This window comes from Clupea harengus, chromosome 7 (genome assembly GCF_900700415.2).
Source record: "Clupea harengus chromosome 7, Ch_v2.0.2, whole genome shotgun sequence".
NCBI lineage: Eukaryota > Metazoa > Chordata > Actinopteri > Clupeiformes > Clupeidae > Clupea > Clupea harengus.
Genome location: NC_045158.1, coordinates 11,520,674 through 11,543,342, shown reverse-complemented (window position 1 = coordinate 11,543,342; position 22,669 = coordinate 11,520,674). Strand labels below are relative to the sequence as shown.

General features: G+C 47.1%; 1 protein-coding gene across 5 annotated transcripts in view; it reads right to left on the bottom strand.

The window, feature by feature from the left end:
* The window catches only part of ccser1 (coiled-coil serine-rich protein 1), a 70,691-nt gene that overhangs the window by 14,689 nt on the left and 33,333 nt on the right, over positions 1-22,669 (bottom strand). For 2 of the 5 annotated variants that reach the window (XM_031570520.2, XM_031570519.2), the window contains exons 8-9: positions 22,355-22,447; positions 20,345-20,422 (exon numbers count right to left, since the gene is read on the bottom strand). In XM_031570520.2, the coding sequence (XP_031426380.1) occupies positions 20,345-20,422; positions 22,355-22,447 (171 nt within the window). Of the gene's footprint in view, positions 1-1,329; positions 5,246-20,344; positions 20,423-22,354; positions 22,448-22,669 lie in introns of those variants that run through there. The other 3 variants (XM_042708252.1, XR_006152490.1, XM_031570521.2) reach the window with 3 other exon arrangements.

Genomic DNA, 22,669 nt, shown 5'->3' with positions numbered 1-22,669 from the left:
AATAGTCTTAAGACTAATAACTTCAGTCACCAATGCTCTTTTGCTCCTTATCCCCCCCACCATTAAGATTCAAAGAGCTTACTCTCTTCCGATATCTGCGTCTTTTCTAAAAAGTATCTTTCCCTTTTAATCAACTCATCTAGTTATTTTCCAATAAATTACTGACACTTCAAACTGTATCAATATCTGTGGGAAAAATCCTCTATGTCAACTGCACTAACATAAACATCGTCCAGAAACAAATCTTCCAATGGGCAGAGATGGTCTTTACTTATTTGTGAAAGATCTGAAACATCTGACATCTCTGACATGACATCATCCATTTCTGCAGTAATTGCATCTCATCAGGGGCCTTTGGCACCATTTCCCCTCCATGGTCCATGTTTACACAAGGCTCTGGGCTCGCCCCACCCACCACACTCTCTTCAGCATGTTAACCCGCTCCTCAGCCCGTGCAGCTGTCTCATCGTCACAATTAACATAGCAGTGTTAACATTCTCCTTGACATTGCTTGACTTTTTTTTAAAGTTAGGGGGCTGACTCTTCGTACTTGGATCATCCCTCTCCGATCGGAACTTCCCCTTCATCGCCTGTCGCAATGCCCCCAGCGCTCTGCTGCGGAGCTTAAGCTGTTCATTCCTCCACTCCTGACCTGAACGGACACACCAACCTAACTTGACAAATATTTCCACATTCAAAACAGCTCATTTCAGAGAAGTATTTTTTTTCCACCCGAGTGGTATCACTGACATCCCACTTGCCAATTTCCCAAGCCTAGGGAGCTCTCGCTCAATATCCTCATTGGGAATGAAAGGTGGGACATTAGAATCATTAATCTAGCTGTCGGGTAATACAGAGACATGAATTCCACTTACCCAAATGCCAATCACATCTAACTGACTGGCTAGCAACTCCTCCTTCAGGAAAACCACCACGGCCTAATTAATATGTGATGCTGATAATTTTCTCATGGCTGAGTCTCTCACCCACGTCCAATAACACATCCTTCACAGATACACCAGCAACGGGGACGCACCTAACTCCGAGACACCATCCCACCAACCTCCAAAGAGTAAGAAAGGCAACAAAGCAGCATACGGACTATGCAGTCACTTAATGAGAACCGTTGTACTGTGTACTATAAGACAAATCATAAGATCGAAAGATAAAGGGAAAGAACAGAAAAAGTTCTTTCAAACTTCCCTCTCACCATGAACACACTTCCACACACCACAATCCCAGAATGCACTGAGAAAGGAGAAGGAGAAAGAGAAGAGAAGAGAAGAGAAGAGAAGAGGAGGAGAGAGAGAGAGAGAGAAAGAAAGAGAGAGAGAGAGAGAGGAGAACGATGTCCCTCAGATGATCAGCCTGGAGTCTGTTTCAAGGTGAAAGCCATTGATCCCTGTCCTCTATTTGATGCAGCCTGCACCACTAATGTGTGTGTGTGTGTATGTGTATTCCCTCTCTCTCTCTGTGTGTCTCTCTCTCTCACACATACACCATATACATATATACCTAATATAAATATATATATAACTGCAACCAAAGCCACAGTAATCCATGTTTTATAACATGCATTTATATCCATTTCTATCTGTAACCGAGAGGGATGTACAATGTGGATAAGGGCTAGAGTGTGTGCTTGTCAAATGAAGGGGATTACAGTGACCTGGTGAGAGAGCAGGGCGACCCGGAGATGGAGGTTGGAGATTTCAACCCCTTCACAGCCTGCAAGGGGCCCCAGACGGGCCTTAAATGGGACCCATATGGAGGCAGGTGTCCCTGCTCGTCTGCTCATCTAAAAAGCTCCAACTGCCCCACTACCATCGCCGTGGAACTAGGACAGATTCCGAGGAACAGAGCGGAACGGTAATATATGCGTTTGGACATAAAGCCTGTCTTCATGCTGCGCTGCGTCTGCTTGTACAGCAGCATTACACTGCAGTGGCTGTGTGGCGACAATCACTCCCACATCCACATTCTTACCACATCCGTATGATGGATACGGTTCTGTTCACCGGCAGTAACAAGGAGGGGGGGGGGGGACATATTTCTCTCCCCCCTACATTTTTTTTGTTTTAATGAGCCGTTTTTTTCTCTTACAAATGTAGCAATTAAGTTCTCCTCCAGCCATCCATTCAACGCTGTTGATTAAGAATAATTGCTTAATGAGTCAGTATTCCACAGGAACAAGCATTTAAGTATCATTGAAGTTGAGATTTACAATTTTGCCTAATTAGCTCGCCCACATGAGTGCCTAGCACTGAGTCTGTGCGGACTGTAAGGCCATCTATCTAGCTGTGGAAATGGGAAACGCACCCTAAGGCCCTGGCCCAGCAACACCTAACTGCCTCACTTGTCTGCAGACTGCGCTCGCAATAAGGAGGGCGAAGAGAAAGTTTTAGAATATTTTAAGCAAAAAAAAGACTTTGGGTCTCTCTCTCTCTCTCTCTCTCTCTCTTTATTGGATTGTGGCAGAGTGGCCAATCTTAACAACTCACATCAAATCAATTACTCGTAAGGCCGTCGTCTGAATGATTAATGTAAACGCTATTCATTTCTCACCTCTACTGAGAAGAAAGGCACTTGGGCTCAGTCTCTATATATTTATAACTACATATACAGAGAGATAGACAGAAGAAAGAGAGAGAGAGAGAAATGGAGATACAGAGAGATAGACAGATAGATGGAGGGACAGATATATATGCAGACAGAGCCACATCAGCAGCAGTGATGGTGAATGTGCCCTCATCAGCTGAAGACCCCCTTCACTCTCTGCTGAGCTCAAACAGGGCCTGGCTGTTACAAGCCTTAACTAAGCACTCCAGGAATAGACAATGCCCTGCAGGCTGCTTAATAATCCATCATGTTGGCTGTCAGTCACAAAGTTTTTAATTCAGCAACCAGACGGCCGACACCCCCTCACAACTCGAACAACCCCCTTCGGCCCACACCGCCCACGCCACCCTCAGCACTCCTAGCCCCAACCACCAGTCACTGCCTGGCACCCTACCCCCCCCCCCCCCATCCCCACCCCACACACACCTTTATCCAGGAATTCTAAAGGGGATGAGAGAGGGTCACTTGGCAGGTTTTTGAGTGTCGTCAGGGACAGGGTAGTGTTGACAGGGAAACGAGATATTACCAAAAGACCACACACACACACACACTCAGAGAGGCCCTGGCTGCCAGTCAAATTGTACAAAAGTGTTCTGGAGTGACAATAAGCTGATACAAGAACGAAGGAAGAACAGGAGTTATTTCAAAGATGGGAGGAATTACTAGCATTAGCGATAGCACATTTCCTCTTCTAATGGGAAAATGTCCCGTTTTCCCGACGTTTTCGATATTAAGCCAGGCGGGTAGGCGTGTAACTCAGAGTGTGTATTGCACTTGCTCCTGACTTCTACTGAAAGCACAGGGACCATCTATCAAATTAATGAGCCTGTTTCCAGTAAACTGTTAAGAGACATATTTCCCTCAGCATCACTTTTGTATTTCTGAGTGTTTGACTAATGTATGACTTTTAATACTTTTATTTTTTTTTACACACAGGCCTGAATTCCTACGTCGTCTGAATTCAAAATTCTTTCTCAGGTCATTCTTTGAGCACTGCGCTGAACCGAGGGCTTACAGCAGCTGCGCTCCAAATCCACATGCTTCAGTACTCCTGTTTTGACAATGCGGCAGAGTCTGTGTTTGTCCTCTCCCCAGAATCTCTAAGTATTCTTGGACCATCAAAAATGACTCCAGTCTTCCTCCACCCCCCCCTCTTCAGGAATGTTTACGCCACCCATTGACATGGCTTCCACCCACCCAATAAATAGATAAAAACAAAAACAAACAAAAAAAAATGACAGGGAGGGGAATGCAGACAGCTTTTTTTATGTCTAGCATTTACAGTTGATGCAAGAGCTTACAGCGGATTTCACAGCAGCGGAGCAGACAAAGCTCAGGTGTCACAGCCACAACGGCAGAGATACCTGCCCTTCAGCGCGATGTGTGTGGGAGTCAATGCTCACCTGACATTACCCGCATAACGCCACCAATTTGCCCTGTCTTTGTTTTTTGTTGTTGTTCTACCTCTACCTGTGCTGTGTAGCAGGGGAGTGGGGCACGGCAATGTGAATCAACAGATATGAAAGGCAGAATCTTGGCAAAGGCCTTTTCTGTGAAACGAACCTGTGGGGGCCTTTCGGGTGAATTAATGAAACAGATGGCGACTTCATTAATAACTCTAGGTTGCCATTACGTTGGCGGGGTGAGAGCGAGACCTCACATGTGCCTCGCGACGCCACCCTCCACCTTCGTCGCAGGAGTGATGGAAAGATCCGGAGCTCACAAAGGCTGACCCCATCCAGAGGAGGCTAATGCATCACCCCCATGGCATTCAGCCTAAAAGCAAAGAGGATGGAAGCATGGTGAAGTACACTACAAAAAAAAAAAAAAAGGAACAAAGGAAACCACTACCACGCGAAAGAGAAACATCTTAGTGGCTTGTCTGGCCTTCAGTGCTTTACCAGGCACTCAGTGCGTGGGCTGTGCGTGAGAAAGACACCCTCATCCTTAGAAAACCAACGGAACTTACAACTACTTGAAGTACAGCGCAGCGCAATGGAAAGAGGGAACCGGCATAGAAAACTTCACCCTCTACCTCTGTCCATGCCCAAACCGACACATTCACACATTTTGTGGACATATCCAACTGTTGTGATGTTGTCGAGAATTGTACTTGAGACAAATTACATTATAACAAACATTTGCATTCTGTGGGTAGATAATGTGGGCTAGATTGACCATAGAAAATAATTAATTTTAAAACCCCACCAGTCAGAGTTTACTCTCCTGCTGATTAATGGGATCAGACTGTTACAACACAACAAGCTGTTTGCCGGCAATCACCGCCTTCGCTGATTGAGCAGATTGAATCCATTTTTTAATCAGGTAGATTTGAAAAGCGGCAATCAACATGTCGCCACGTTATAAACAGGGAAAATTAAATGCACTATTCGTGGCTGTTTATTGTGCCATTTTTAAAAGCAGACCCATGTTTCCTAATTAGCTGAGGGGAATGCAGATTTGGTGTGTGTGGGGAGGGGGGACTGGTAGGGACTGGATGGGTTGGAGGCAGTTGGAGGGGGTGCTTGTAGGGAATACAGCCTGCATTGATTAGAGGCAGACAGGCTGAAGAACAGAGAGAAACCCCTACCTGCAGGCAGTCTCCTTCACACGATGCTGGTGGTCACTGCGCCATAGGAGAGGAGGATGAACAAAAAAAAAAAGAACAGAACAACAGGATAGAGATGAACATGGTGGACATGAAAATGGATGATGGGAGCAAACAAACAAATAAACAAAACACTGAGATGTTCAACCAGACAAACCGTGAGCACATAACAAACATGGAGGAAATAGGGGGGAATAATGAGATGACTGTGGATTAGTGACATCTTGGTATTGATGCATTTTCTATGGTAAGTGTGTATGAGTGTGTATGAGTGTGTGTGTGTGTGTGTATGAGTGTGTGTGTGTGTGTGTTGTGGAGAGGGGGCAGTTTGTACAGTCTGTGGGTCGCTTCATTCAAATGGGCACCTGTGACAGTGAATTACTGGATCATTAATTGCACTCTGCATCCCTATATATTGAACCATTGATCCTGTGAAATCGATCACGCAGAGGCTATTCAGTATCCAGAACGCTCACTGGAAAAGAAATACTTCTGACACCTTCTGTCACCGAGCTGACATGAAGCAATTATGTGAGTCACAGGACAAGTCACTAACATTACATTACACTCAAATAGAGAAAACTAAGTACCATCCTGTAATGTATGTAAATGCTCAGCAAAATGACTGTATGTGTGTATCTATACATGCACATACACATGTGTATGTGTATGTGCATGTTATAGATACACACATACAGTCATTTTGCTGATCATTTACATACATTACAGGATGGTACTTAGTTGTCTCTACATGTGTATGTGTGTGTGTGTGTGTGTGTGTGTGTGTGTGTGTGTATGTATGTATGTATGTTTGCATGTGTGTGTATGAGAGATAAAGTATGAGCGAGAAAGACAAACAGGGTGAAGAGAGAACAAAAGTGTGAAATGGGCCAGGTTTTTCAGGAGAACTGGGAGTCTGTGCGCCAACCAGTCACGGTGCACCACTAAGAGAGTACCGCCGGGAACCGATATAAATATCACGGCCTGAGGAGAAACCATGCCAAGTCATGGAGTGATCGCACGGGGACTTGGGCACGAACGCCCGAGAGAGCAACTGTACGACCGCTGATCTGTGCCAACTTTAAATACGTGGGTGAGCACGCACTGCCACTGCCGCTGCGCATGACTTTAGTCCTCTCGTCAGATGGAATGTTCAAACAGCAATCCCATTAACCCCCACCCCCACACAAGTAAATATTTAATATCTGTGAATATGGCAAACAGGTTCTGGGGCTGTGAGGTGTTGCGACTTGGGGAAGGATCCGAAATCGTGTGAAAGCGTTAGCCCGTTACTTAAATGTGTTTTCAATAAAACGGAAGAGGAGAAAACATCATACCACAACATCATACCTCTTTACAAACTCAAGAGCCTAGCTTCATGATATGCCAAATCAGAAAATGGAAGGTTCTGGGTTATACGAGTCATATACATCGCCACTTATAACTCCTACTTGCTTATTTCTGAGAGGAACTTGTTGTGGTGTTCCCGTAGCTGAACTGATAGCTCCACCTGCACTGCAAGGTGCAAGGTGGAGAAAACCAATGTCATGGGCATATATGCACTGTTTGTCGTTTCGGACGAAGCGCCTGCCAAATGAGTAAATGTCAGTGTACTTCGCCATCATTGTTAGTGCGGCCTCAATTTGATGCTTCTTTGCTGGGCTGCAAGCACCACTACATTCTCTAGTAGTTTACTATGGAAACTTTAAGACTGTGAGCAAAACATTTAATCCCTAATGCAAATGCCATGGTAAATAAGGTCCTAAATGTAGCCTTATACGTACACACAATGCACTGTGCTGATAAAGCTGAACGCGTGGACCAGAGGAAGGTGATAAATGTCACTGGTTTTACTGCGACCATCTTTCAGGAAATTTGGCACCCATTGTGTGTACGTTGGGGATGTTCATTTACAAGTCCTGAACAGCTTGGTCCTCTAAAGTGGCTTTTTGCTAATGCTCAAGTTTGCGCTCACCACACACTGAGTCAAAAGAGATAAAAGTGCTCGTAAATCAAGGGGTGAGGTGCACGCACTGGCATTTCTTACTGTACGGATGGAATGTTTCCCACTTAAATCCCAACAATCTCTCTTTAAAATATGACTGCATCGAGTGTTCTTGATTAAAGTGTAGAGATTGAGTGCATTGAAACAGTCTTAAGGGATGACTCGCAACATCAGAAAATCAACTTTATTACTGGTAACAGGGGCAACACGGTTGGTGGATAGGTATGGCCTCTGAAGACCTAGTTTTCTCTGCAAAATGTAATATATAGGTTCTTTTCACACAGAATGAAATATTACTTGTGTGTGGTATGGGTGAAGCTTCCAGGCAGATAATACTTTCACATTCACAGTCTCATGTCATTCTTCCTTTGATCTTTCTCTGTTTGTGTGGTGTGTGTGTGTGTGTGTGTGTGTGTGTGTGTGTGTGTGTGCGCGTGTGTGTGCATGTGTGTGCGTGAGAGTGTGTGCCAAGTTTAGAAACCAGCCATGCATGCCTAAGTAATGAAACTCACAGATGAGTTGGTGATCTCAAAATAATATAATGAAATAGTGTGACTGTTTCATTTGCCAACCCTTTCACATGGCCCCTCTTCGCTCCCCTGGAACGTGAGGTACACTCAGTTCACCAATGCAATCTTTCCATCGGAGACCTACTTGAGGCCACTTCACTTCTCCCACTATGTTTTGAAGGGCAGCCAATTCACTGATGGCGCAGTGAGGCGCAGGGTCGAACGATACAATCAACAACAATTATCTAATCCTCATCAAAAACACACTACAAAGATGTCGACAGACTGCAAGGCAGACCTTTTTGTCATTCTCCTTGCTCTTGCTCTTGCTCTCGCCTCTCTCTCTCTCTCTGCCTCACTCAACATGTCGGCTCCCCCACTGGCAAGCTGCCACAGCACAAGAACGTCTTGATCTCCGTCGCACACAGGATGTCATGGTTGTGCTTTTCTCTCTCTCTTACCGACTCCCTTTCTTTCTTCCTTTCTTTCTTTCTTTCTTTCTTTCTTTCTTTCTTTTTTTGCCTTGATAATTATTTATGAACTTCTTTATTGTGTCGCAGTGTTCCTGCCTCCCTGGCCATCTGTCCACAGCAAGGTGCTGCCTGGCCGTTCTGTTGCTGGAGGCCTGAAGGATCGCGGGGGCTGCTGGACTGACTCTCCCTCTCTCTTTCTCTCCCTCTCTTTCTCCCTCTCTCTCTCACCTTCTGCTAGCGGCGGCGAAACACCCCCGCGGGCTCCCTCCAGCCGGCCACGTCCGCCGGGACGGCGGCCTTCTGTCACCGCTTTGGAACGCAGACGTTACCTTGACAAACTTATCATGGGCAACTGTGCCCGGTTTGCAAAGGCAAGCTGTGCCGAGGAGGAGGAGGACGACAAGGAGGACGACCAAAGAGAGGAGGGAGGAAAGAGGCATGGCATGAGCTGGGGCGCTAAAAGGACTGGGACTGAGAGGAGCCTGATGGTGGCTGTGCCAGAGTGGCAGCACATCAGGTGCTGATGGTGGAGACTCTCACTTAGTAAAACATGCGTGTAGATCTTTGGATGCTGAAGCCTTTCATCATGCGAGTAGAGGGGAAAAAGACACCTTATGCAGCTTAAATGGCCCTCTAAAAATTGGCTGGAGATTTGTGTTGTTAGGCCTGTCTCGCTTAAAAGCAGCATGGCTGTTTCAGTGACACACTGATGACTAGTTTTAGGTGCCACTCTTTCACTTAAAGCGGCAAAAAAAAAAAAACCCGCATCTCCGCTGCTCATGTCCAGAACTTCATCTCTGTGCTGATCACCATCTCATCTCTCCTCTCCTCTCCTCTCCTCTCCTCTCCTCTCCTCTCCTCTCCTCTCCTCTCCTCTCCTCTCCTCTCCTCTACTCTACTCTACTCTACTCTACTCTACTCTACTCTACTCTACTCTACTCTACTCTACTCTACTCTACTCTACTCTACTCTACTCTACTATTCATTTTGTTCTCCCCTTCTCCTTCGCCATCAAATTCTAACTGTACACTCTCTTCTATGTTGGAGAGAGGCATGAGGTGGCTGCCAGGCATATGACTGTAGGGCTGAAGATGGAGGCACGCTGAGATGCTCAGAGCCTTCTGCTCCATCCTGTGGGATCATCTCTCATTAGTGTGAATGGGGAACATGAGAGCTGCTCAGGGCTGCCTGACTGTTGGCTGGGACCCGTCCAGCTCATTTATCGAAATCTAATCCTGTACATCGCCTGCCACAGAGCAGCTCTTAATTATGGAGCGACCACACTCTCTCAGCAACCCACTCACCAAGTCTCTTGACTCCAGCACAGACATACACGTACACACACACACACACACACACACACACACACACACACACACTAGTATGTATGTATGAACACGCGCCCATGCACACACCGAGGGATGTATACACATACAGTATACACATACACACATACTAGGGATTCACCCCAATATAAATATGTTATTCAGAAAAGCACGGAAAATGTAAACAAATATTTCTTCTACCCTAAAAAACGTGTTATTATTCGGAAACAAAGTCAGCTCCATGACTGACATGTCTGTCATCAACCACTATGTTTCTTCACAACAATTCATATAACTGTGGATGGCCACAAAATAAAAATGTCATTCTCTTTGCAGCATCGGACTTTAATTTGAATTAATTAATCGTTTCATTTACCACAAACGAATGAAAAGGAGATCGCTATATCCACTGAGTCAGCGTACAACAGCCACCAGGCTGGAGAGCTGATAGTTCCCAGCTATCACTCAGGGAAACTCAAGGAGGAGGAGGAGGAGGCGTCAATGTCATGTGCAGATTTCTTCAAATCCAAACCCCTAAACCTATGTGTGTGTGTGATCTGGAGAGAGAGGGCTGTTAAGCATGGAGGGTGATGTGGCACACTGTATCACAGACATTTGGATGAGCAAGTTTTCCACTAATGCCAACATGTCACCCATAGGGCATTGGGTCCGACGTGAAATCACTAGATATGGGTCAGAGACACACAGACATGTCACTGCCCTACTCAACATGGCCTCATCAGTGTGGATCACACTGCAATGAATATACTAGATCAGCTCCAGAACCTCATTGCAGCATGGCAAAATTAGGTCAATGGTCAATTCTCAGTGCAGTTTTCTGTAACGGACAATGCCTCAAATATGGTGAAGGCCATCGCTGATGGTGGCTTTGTGCACATCAGGTGTATGGCTCAGGCCCTGCATTCGGGAGTTTCAGATGCTCTGAAACAGTGCCAAGGAGTTAGCCGTGCCATCACCACCGGCAGGAAAATCACAGCATTTGTTTATCGCTCGAACAAAGCCACTGCGAAATCCACGAGGAGATTGGCCTGCCTGTGAATGCCCTGGTGCGTGATGCCTCCACCAGGTGAATTCTCCATTCCACATGCTCCAGCGGCTGCCAGAGCAGAGAAGGGCAAGCACTGCCATGGGGACACAGATGGATTTAGGGGGCTCATTCTCGCACAACAATGGCGCATTGTAGAGGCCATAGTAAAGATATTGCAGCCTTTTGAGGAAGCAGCCTGCAATGTTTGTGAGGATGTTACATCTCTGTCGTAAGTTATCCTGTGTGTGCAGGCTCTCAAAGCTTCCTTGGGTAGCTTGATGGCAAATTAAGCAGTGCAAGCTCTGCCAGAGGCTAACAACATCCTTGGAGACATTGTTGGTTGAATGCTTCCAGCCAATCTTTAATGACCCCACTAGGCCCTACTTCAAGGCAACCATCTTAGATTCCAGATTCCAGATTATGCCCAAGTCACTTCTCAGTGAGTCAGACTTTAATAGACTGAAGGTTGATGTTTCTGAGGTGGATCACCAGTTGATTCGGCTGACTGGAGAACCTGCCGCTGCAGCTGCAGCTGTCCCCAGGTACAGAGCAAGAAGAGGGCACTCGCAGCAAAAGCCTCTTGATAATATGTCATAAGTATGTCAAGGAAATCTGAGACACCTGTGTCACCTCACCTGTCCTCCAGTAGTGTAGTAAATAACTACCTACCGGAGTGCGAAACAGTGTCGCTGTCCTCAGATCCACTGGCCACCTACTGGTCAAGTAAGGACGTCACACTTCCAGCACTGGGGTAAGTGGCTGTGAAGTATTTGACTTGTCCCCCAACAAGCATCTCATCACTATTCAGCACAGCATGTTGTGTCTCCCCATCGCTCCAGAGTGCTCCCGGCTCATGTGCAGCAGCTGGTGAAGGCCATCAAATTCACCAAATTCAACTTGAGGAAGTTTGAGTAATTGCACAAAGATGTGTACTATTTGTACCAATAGATTAAGATGGGTGCTCTATCAGTATGTTGTTTATTTAATTTACATACAAAAGAAGGTTATAGTTCAAGAATAAATCTGAACGGTCTTTGAAATAAACAAATCAATGTACTGTAACTAGTTTTCATTGTGAAACAATGTTTTGATTTGTAAAGCTGTTTTTTTCGGTTTTCTTTTGTTTCCCAGTCCAACCAATTATTCATTGTTAGGGAGGTACAGCTTACAAAGAGAGCTCATGGAGAAAACGTTTAAAAGAGGTTTTGTTTTGTTTTATATAGCTTCACATTCCTTGTTCAAACTGACAGGTGAGTGTCATTCTATATATCTTTACTGTAAAAAGTTTCTATTTCCAATGCAAAACCGAATCTTTCGACTCGTACATTTGTATACATACACACACACACACAGACACATACACATACACACACATAGACATGTCTGCAAACACACACACACACAAACACACACACACAAAATCAGATGCAGGAAAATAATCACTCTCTCTCACTCTCTCTCACACTATTACTAAGTCTGAGCCGCTGTTCTATACCCTGCCCTGAACTCACCCACGGGAGAGACCAACGTCACACAGCCTGACTCACCGTTGCGCTAATGAGACACAATTAAGTAATCAGCATAATGCAATACAATTCTTAAAGCAATATTAAGTATCATTTAAAAGTAAAACCGTCAAATAATACCAAAAATATGATATAATAATAATAATTTATAAAGAATGCCTCAAACGCTGGAGCGGACAGCACTAGGTAGGTCATTCCACCACTAAAGTACCACAAACTAAAAGAGTCTTGACTGAGATCTCTTGCTGCTGCTGACAGAAGGCAAAGACAACAGACGCTCACTGGAGGAGCAAAGTGGTCGAGAGGAGGAATTGAGCTGAATCATAGCATTTAAATAGAATGGTGCCGATTCAGTGGGTGTCCTATAGACGAGAGATTTCCATTTAACCTACAGGGAGCCAATGAAGGGTGACTAGCAGAGGAGTTACATTTGTCCTCTTTGGCTGATCAAAGACTAAAGGCGCCGCCACATTCTGAATCATCTGCAACCCTCAGTCTCACCACACATGCAGGCAGGCCCGTTGAAAGTGTATTGCAATATTGTAGTTCAGACATAACCAGGGCCTGCCAAGAGGTCTTGTGTGAACAGACGAGACCTCGGACAGAAGCTGGATCAATGAGCTCTGTTTGTTTCAGTGTGCAAGGTCATAATGGTACCGCCATTGCGTGCGACTGCGTGACCTGAGTGAGGACGTGTCTGAAGCAGTGAGACTCTTGCTATAGTGATAGAAACAGAGAGAGAGAGAGAGAGAGAGAGAGAGAGAAAGGGAGAGAAGAGGGGAAAAAAAGGAGAGAGAGAGGATCAAAGCCACAAACTCTCTCACTCTCTTCCCGTGGCGAGCTCCTCCACCTGAGCAAACGGGAGCTTTCATCTTCCCCATCCGCCAGCCCAGGGCGAGACAGGGCTCTGTACTGTCTGTGCACATTACTGTTCCGCACGCTCACACCGCCACTCCGCGCTACCGCCAGCGAGTGTGCATACACATGTACCACACACACCCCAACACACAGTCTGACACATACAGACACACGTGCACAGGCAGACAAAAAAAAACAACATACACATTGTATACAAATAAATACATACAGACATACACCCACACAAAACAATTTATAAATACACCCACACACACACACAAACTCGCTCGCTCACACGCACACACACACACACACACATACATACAAACCCGCTCGCGCACACACACACACACACACACACACACACACACACACACACACACAAACACAAACACACACACACAAACAAACAAACAAACAAACAAACACACGTCCACTGAGCCAACTCCATGAAAGTAGACCCCATGAATAAGCATGTGTAGTGGAGTTGCTGCTGCTGCTGTGATAAAGCTCTCTGGGCCTCTGCTACAGGAGCCTGTCACTCAATCACGTTTGATTCCTTCAGCGCGGCTTTCAGTGGGCTCAACGGACAAAAGAGAGAAAAGAGCCCAGCTGTCCTTGCACAGTGACAGTGTGTGTGGCTGATTCAGGGCTGGATTAACAATAGGGGTTAAGGGGGTTTATGGACCCAAGAGCCTGCAGGCTGGCAGGGGAAGTAGGCCTACATCGATTCGATACATTTGTATGGGCGTGACAAGTAGTCTACTTGGCCAATACCATCTCTGCTTGACCATCTTAAACTGGTTGAACAGCTAGTTTGACCAGATTAAGGTATGTTTTTGCATAATTTTGATGGTTTAGCTGGTCATACCAGCTAAGACCAGCTAAAGCCATCCAACAGCATGTTGTTTTCTCAGATGTTTTTTTCAGCAGGGACAAGTATGCAGACTTTACGAAAGCTACTGGCAACCGGCAATGCCCACCAACCAGCCCTGAGGAGAAAGAAGATGATGACCAGCTATGAGGATCACAGAGGCTCTAGCTGAGCGCACTGCTTCAGACAACCAACCCCTGTTAAACAAAGGAGCTATTGGTATGGATTCTGTGGTGATAAGATTGGATTGTGTGTGTGTGAGTTTGTGTGTGTGTGTGTGTGTGCGCGTGTGAATATACTGGACATGCATGTGTGTTGTTGTAGCACTGTGTGTCTGTGTGTGTCTGTGTGTGCGTGTGAGGAAGAGAGATGGGATGGATGGGTTTCATCTGCATACTAAGCACTGCTATAACAAAACCTGCACAACAAGAGAAGAGGCTAGCAAGCAGGGCAGGGCAGGGCAGGGAGTCATCCACAGAGAGGAGGGGGTGCTGGACTCTACTGTGCTTAGAGAAGAGGTGGCAGGCTACACATCCAGTCTGACAGCAAGACCACGCCAAGGTGAGTGACAACAGAGAGGGTCAGTGCCCGTTTTTTTGGTAATACCAGGGGTACCAAATTGGCATGCTCATGCTTTGGTGCACGGGCGGGAGTAGCCTGCACCATGGCAAACAGAAACACACACACGGACACACACACACACACACACACACACACACACAGCCAGTCATGAAACTCACTCAGTGGCCTGCGTGCTGGTGCAGCAGCCCGTCCACTAGCAGAAGCCTGGAAGCAGAGAACAGGACTTATGGAGCATGGTTAGTCAGAGCAGAGAGAGAGAGAGAGAGAGAGAGAGAGAGATGGGAGAGAGAGAGAGAGAGAGAGAGAGAGGAGAGGGAGAGGGAGAAAGAGAGACAGTAGAAGGAAAGGAAGGAAGAGGATGGGACATGATAGATTGAAAAGAAGTCGGTGCAACAGAGAAGGAGAGACAGAGAGAGAGAGATCTCAAAAGGGAGAAAGAGAAAACACTCCACTACGACACAAAGCAGAGGAGAGCGTAGAATACAAAAGGCTGAGGGGAAAAAAGAAAGTGAGCTTGGAAAGAAAGAGACAGAGACAGAGACAGAGACAGAGACAGAGAGAGAGAGAGAGAGAGAGAGAGAGAGGCAGAGAGAGTCTAAGAGCAGAGACACCAGTGAAATGAACACAGTACGCCATGCAACAAGAAGCCACTAAGCATCTCCACCTCCACCTCCACCACCTCCACCTCCAAGGTGTATGCACAAAAAACTTCTATCCCGTCTCCTTCCGATGCCTTCACCCCCCATTGATTGCCCTGGCATGACACCTGCTCCACCTGGCCCACCCCGCCACCAACTCCTCTCTGAGGGCCTGCAGCTGTGGCTGCTGTGGCCTCTGCCGGCGTGAGGTGGCCCCCCACAGGAGGCCTTAACCGGGCAGATGGAGAGGCAGGCCAGCTCATAAACACTGATGGGTCCAAGTGAGAGGAAAATAAAACCCCAGCACCATCAATGTGCCCACACTCACCGCCCTCCCCGTAACCCTGCCATCAGATCACACACACACACACACACACACACACACACACACACACACACACACACACACACACACGCTTCCGGCCAGAGCGAGCGAGCGAGGGAGGGAGAAGAGAAGAGGAAGGAAGAGAGAGCAAGGAGTTAAGAGAACAAAATGGGCACAGCAACAGAGAGAGGGAGGTGGGGAGCAAGGACATGAGTAAGACGTAAGAAGCGGAATAGGGAGGAGAAGGAGAGAAGAAGAGAGTAAAGAGAGGCAGCGAGACGAACAGATTAATAGAGTAATTAATAAATAATGACAGACAGAGAAAGAGGGCGAGATGGGGGGACCGTCTGAACTGGACCCAGCAGAGGCGCGATGGGCACCAGACAGCTGCCATGACATCATGCTGCAGACCAATTCCCCATCTTCAGCCTCCCCTCCTGTCAGAAGCGCCTCTGCTGCTGAGTTATGAGTAAACACTTCATCTTCAACAGAGCATAACTCATTCACCTAAGCACACCCTTAAAACAGCCTCCATGGGAGAGAGGAGGCACGCACGCACACACACACACACACACACACACACACGAAAAGATATGCAGCCGACAATGAACACCATGGTCACCAGTCCCCCCCCCCCCCCCCCCCCAAAAAAAGTTCCAGTTTAAAATGTTTGAATGTTTGTAGCCAAATTTGAATAAGTACATGCATGGCCTAGTTTGCTCCAGCTCTCCATCCAAGCAGTTATGAGTGGTATCATCCACTAGTGCTATTGGGTACCACAGCAGATGGATTAGGTAAACAAACTTGATAGGATATGTTGAGGATAGGATGCTCATGCTTATAATATAATGCGGATGTTATGTAATGCCACTACTGCATTCAATTTTATATTTTTCCGCAAAAATCACGTTATAGCAAACTAGTGTGCAAATCAAGTTTATTTTATAGTTTTGATATTCATGAGGAAAGTTGTCACGGTAACAGCATGGGAGAGAGGCAGAGACAAGGAGAAGAGACGGAGAGTGAGCGAGCGAACGAGCGAGCGAGCGAGTTGAGATAAAGAGAGAGAGTTACAGAGAGCGAGAAATGCAGCAGAAGAGAAAGGGAGATGGAAAAGAGAGAGGCAGAGCATGAGAGAGTGGGATGGAGGACACGTCTATTGGGGGATTATCACCCATTTCTGTGTACACCTTCATTCAGTGGTGACGGCTGAGTGGCTAAATTAGGGAGCTAGGTTGGCGGATAATGCCCCCCTGGGGGGGGGGGGGGGGGGGGGGGGGGGCAGATGCTGAGGCGTCAGAGGCTCCCCTAATAAGCTTAATGCACTCCAGCACCGGCTGAGAGGACAGAATGGGATGATGGGGGGGGTGGTGAGCGGACCAAGAGAGACCAGGGAGGCACCCTCCCCCCCTCGGCCTGTCAGAAACACGCAACTTGGAGATCAACTGTGGGGCTCACAAGCTAGAAATAGATTGCAGGGAGAAAGCAAGCACCAACGCAGAGGGGACCCTATCTCTATTTCTGGGGCTGTAACCTGTGCGTGAGGGTGGGGCGCTCCCGCTGCTAGGATCCAAACAGAGGGCATGCGAGGCAGGGGGGCCGAACTGCGTGCCGCACAGGATCGCTCAACACAGAGTCTCACATCACAGGCTTCCGACAGGTGTGTGTGTGTGTGAGAGGCTTCACAGCAGGTCGGCGCGAGTCCTGCCATAGTATCTTCTCTCTCTCCAGACAAGTGCCTCTCCCCTCTCCTGCCTGTTCCTCTAGCAATGCCCAAGTCTGGCTTAATGGAGTCTGCTCTCATTTGGATCTGTGAACTGAAAACTGAAAAAGTTTGCACATCCAATTCAGGCAGGCACTCAGGAAAAAAAAAGAAACGTCACCTTCCGGTGAGAAATTGAATTCAAGTATTTTAAAGGAGGAGCAGTGTGCCCGCCTCTTCCGGATCGGGGTTAGGGAGTGGCGTTCATAAACGATGTCATTTCTCTGTCTCTTCCTCGCCTCTGCTTCCGTGTAAGATTGATGACCGTAGGGAGAAATCTTCTGAAAACAGAGTAGTAATCCTTACAGCGTCATATCTCCGTTAATGAGTACAGGTGCAGAGACTAAACGAGCTTCTAAGTGTGTTTTTCCTTCCATTTAAGTGACTGCGTGAGACTGAAGCAGACTGAAGCTGCCACGGTGAGCCACACCGCGGTGACCGGCGGTGACCGGTTCTGACCGGTTCTGACCGGTTCTGTTAAGCGTACGCCAGGACAGAAGAAGCAGCGGGCGAGTGAGCGGGAGCAGACAGCACCGCGGCCGTGAAAGCAGCGCTGTTAAATTCCCCCCCCTTAAAAAATAGTGCCTCCGCTCACACTATCTTTTAATAACACTCAAAGTGAAATATGGAGACATCTCTTTCTTCGCACACGCAGACCATCTCTCCCCCTATCTTTCCCTCTTATTGCACTTCACATTCCTTCTTCTCAGTGAAAGTTTATCTAGGACTGGGCAGGAATGTTGGGCTTTTTTTTTTTTTTACAGTTCATCCCTTCAAGTAGGCTCTTTACGCTGTGCTTCGTCCAACAGCACTGAATAAACCAGCTGGGTATCTAACTGAGCACACCCTCGTTCCTCTCCCACGAGGCGGCCTTACTGCTGCCTGTGGGGGGCACTTCCAAGCATCGATAAGGTCTTGGTGCTCCGCCGATATGTCTGTGAGGGAATTATCGGTCTTTACTGTTGGCGCCTTCATTGGAAACTCACACTTGAAAGGATGCCAGGCACAGAGTTGGTCACATCGCTGGCATTTTTGAGTGTGTTGTTTGAGTGTGTGTGTGTGTGTGTGTGTGTGTGTGTGTGTGTGTGTGTGTGTGTGTGTGTGTGTGTGTGTGTGTGTGTGTGTGTGTGTATTTGAGGGTGCTTATGCCCTTCTCCAACGCGCGCTCACGGCCAGTAACTGCGACGTCCAGAGGACTTTCAGATGTCTTTGCTCCGGTTGCTTCTTTTCCAGGCCGAGGGGTGGAGGGGGAAGAGTCCGGCACCTGTGAAGCAGGCCAGCCTGCTCCCAACGGGGTGTGAGAGAGGGTGTGTGTGTGTGTGTGTGTGTGTGTGTGTGTGTGTGAGGGACAGACGGAGACAGAGAGAGCGGAATATAAGATAGACATTACGAGAGGAAAGATATAGCAGGAGACAACAAGAGAAAGTGAGAATGAGAGAGAGAGAGGGAAAGAGTGGGAACAACAGGACACAGGGGGCGCTGTGCTGCCTCTTCCCTCCAGCTAATTAGCACAGTTGAGAGAGAGGGAGGGAGAGAGGAAGGGAGAAAGGAAGAGATGGAGGGTGCTCCAGAAAAAAAAAAAAAAAAAAAAAACATGACCTCCTCCTAAGTCTCTGCAGCCTTAGAAATAGCTGACCCACTTGTAGACACACTTTCGATATCTGCCTGTCCTCAATGCACTAACCTATAAAAATGCCTGCAGTATCTCTCTAGCACAGCCCTGTGGATGGAGGATAGCGGCAGCAGAGCAGATCAAGGAAAGCGCATCACTTCCCTGGCAGAGTACGAAGACAGAACTATCTGCCTGCTTGTAGGAGCCTGAAGGCCTTCTGTCTGTGTGTGTGGGTGTGTGGGTGTGGGTGTGTGTGTGTGTGTGTTTGTGTATTAGGTGTTGCCATTTGATAAAATGATGATTTGAATAAATCTGTGAATCTGGAAAATCCCTATATATATATGTGTGTGTGTGTGTGTGTGTGTGTGTGTGTGTGTGTGTGTGTGTGTTTAAGCTGTGGAGCAACAAGGACGTCTTCCCGTCCCTCCATTTGCTCCAAGCACATACCCTACCATACACTTTTCTTCCTTAACACTGCATCAGAAATAATCATTTAAAAACCAAGAGTGCTCGCAGGTGGCAAAAAAAAGCTAATGCACCCATTTTAAATGTCTTGTGCCTGAAAGCTGCCACTTTCACTGATGACTCTTCTGGCCTCATGTGACGGCATACAAAACTCATTTGCGTTGCATTAGCGGATATGGGTGAGAATGGAGACTGGAGCGATTTTCAGCAGTGGGTGGTGGTGATGGTAGTGGTGGTGGGGGTCGTTTGTGTAGACATTATAGTAGTGCATTAAGTACAGCAGCGCGGAAAAGACTGGAGCGCCATTAAGATGGCACTGAGAGGCTAGCGCTTTGTGCTGCCATAAGAGGGGCTGGTGGTGGAAAGGCGTTTTCAGTATGGGAGACAGAGGAGCTTTGATGATGAGCACATTCTCCAGGCGTTTTTCTCCGCTTAGCGGTAGACACACCGTCGTGACAGAAATACAAATAAGCAGCCGTTACCGCCGCAGCGGCAGCGGCAGCAGTGGTGGAGGCGGGAGAAAAGGCCCTCTAACTAAAGAGTGCTTCCACTGGCTTCGTGGAATTGCTATGCTGCCGTTAATATGCAGCACCTACCATCCTCAGTGAGAGCACTGAAAATTCTGTCCGCACGGAACACAAAGGATTATGAAGAGGTGTCCGAAGTGGCACCTTTATGTCTCCAGCTGTTGGAAGTTATTTAGGCAGCGTTTTCGAGACGCTCTCCTCCAGAAATAAAACAAGTCACCTCAAAAATCAAAACAAAGCTAAATAACATTAACAAGTGCTCTGGGAAGAATACATTATGAGTCTGATAATCCTAGCCATTCATCATGGCATGCCTACATACACACACACACACACACACACACACACACACACACACACACACACACACACACACACACACACACACACACACACACACACACACACACACACAAACAAAAGCACCACACCAGAAAGTTCATTAAGCATCAAAGTAAAGCACTACAGAGCTTCTGAATAGGCAGACTTGTAATGCAAATAGGCCCACAGAGCTAGATAGCGTTTGAAGGCCTGAGCATTATCAATACCCTTAAGAGAGCTGTAAGGGGGGATGTAATGGGCACCCACCTCTGGCACAGCCGAGTCTGTCTGCGTGGACCTGTCAGCTTTTTGGCAAAGAGGGTTCTGGGCAGCCTGGATGCTCTCCTGCAAAAAGAAGTACACACTTAGAAGGACGAAGTATTTTTGAAATTTAAACCCTAAATCATCTGATGATATTGCCACAATGACTATATTGGCATGCTTCTGTACACAGTCTCAGGATGAAATACCTCAAACACCGTCCACAGTTTATTAAGGATGAAAGGCATGCAGCTACATCACGGGGCCCACTGCATATCCTGAAAGGCATCCCAAATCCTGAAAGGAGGCTCCAGACTGGCCTGGTTAATGGACTCTCTCTTCCATGCTGGACTGCTCTTTTTGAAATCATGTTGATCAGAGACTTCTCCAGCACCAGCCCAGAATGCAATTTCTTTGGAAGTAGAGCACTTTTTTTTGGCTGCGGATGCTCCTTTGAGATGGTGTGGGCAGCCGACGCTCGGTTAATCTCAATTCCGTCACAGGGATGTCAAATCCCTCGCAATGGCAGGCATATGGCCCACATTAGCACAGTTGTGAGGAGGGAACAGACGTCACTCTTTCGCACGTGCCATGTTCTCAAGTGAACCCCGGCCAGCATGGACAGTTTTCAAACAGCAACGCAGCCCTTTTAGTAGCTCTGCTTTCCAGTTTACTGTGTCCTTACATTTAAAAAGTCAGACAAACTCTGCCATTCTTGGCATCGCCGCTTAGTTCTTGGCATCTCCGGGTCTAACAGTTAGATCATGTTGCTAGCAATGGCAGAGTAATGGGCTTCATGCCCTGGGTGGAGAACCACCTGGCAAACAGCATGCTTCCACTAAATCCCTTGGGTACTCACGTTGACTATTAATTTAAATGGTGTTAAGAGTGGTACAAGCTTCAGTGGCTCTGATGAATGGACAGGCCGAGGTGTGTCTGTCAGACAACAGCGGCAGTAAAATGTTGATTTATTGAGCTTGTGGAGAATGTTTGATATGTGAACAAATACAAGCTCAAAACCAAAAAAGTTCTACACAAAATGCTAACTACATTAGCACCGGCATGTAAAGCTTGAAGAACAGAACAGAAGTTGAAGAGGAGGACAATGAGCTTTCCGTACAGTGGGCTTTGAGAGCCTTATTCAGCCTGTGCACTCAACAATGATGTATTAGGAAAGCTCTAAATGAATTCAGCATTAGAGGTAGTTGATAGAACAAAACAGCTATTACTTAGAACAGCAAATTAAATTAAATGTCAGCGGGAGAAAAGGGGTCTTGCCTTTGTGGTCACAGCCTAGTCGATTTCTTGCAGTTTGAGCATGATTTATTTATTTGGTTGCTTTTTCAAAAATGGGATCAAAGCGGAGAGAAACGCAAATCCAGCAATGAGCTTTCCACCCCGTTAGTCAACCTTCCCTTTTTCTCTTTAATCTCCACAAAATGGGGGGAGAGAATGGAGTAATGAAATTGATAAGCTTGAAAAAGAAAAAACTGCTAATAAAAAGCAGCACAGGAGGAAATAATGTGGCACAAAGAGAAGAACAATCCCCAAACTCTGAGAAGAGGTGGGAGAAGAAGAAGAAAAGCCCCTTTCAGAGTCCCATCAGCTCCCTCTGCTGTTCTCCACCACTCCTCTCCAGTCCTTCTGCCCACCGTCCCAATGGGGCCGCTCCCTTGCCACCTCTCCCTATCCGTCCCATAAGCTGGCGTGGCCTGGTCCGTCGCATGTCTTTCTTATTATACATTCATGACATTGAGCGTTTTAAAGCCGGGGCTCTAAGCTACCGTACCGATGGCTTATCGGTCCCGACCAAATGGACAACTCAGCACCCCGGTGACAGAGAACTGGTAACGAGCAATCTCCAAGGGAGGCAATTAATGGGAACAGACCAGCGGGAAGTGGAATGTTTGATGTGCTGCACCGAGAGATGACCCGGAGGGGGGGGGGGGGGGGGGGGCGGGCATAAGAGATGAGGACACGCGTGAGGAAGAGGATGTGGGCCGTGTCGGGTCGTACCAGTTCGGCCTGGAGTCTCAGGATCAGCTCATCCTTCTCCTTCAGCTGCTGCTGCAGGGCCGCTGCCGCCTGGACCTCCTCCCTCACAGGGTCCTGTGCAAGGAGAGCAGAACCTCAGTCCAAACGCACACACAAGGCCATACATAAATACACAAATAGACAAACAAAGAGATAAATATATCTTGCATATATATAGCATATCCTGCAGGTCAGAAGAAAGGGGACACCAAAAATATGATTTGAAGGTGTACAGTGTGTGTGTGTTAGTCCGTTCGAGTGTGTATGTATGTGTGTGTGCGTGCGTGCGTGCGTGTT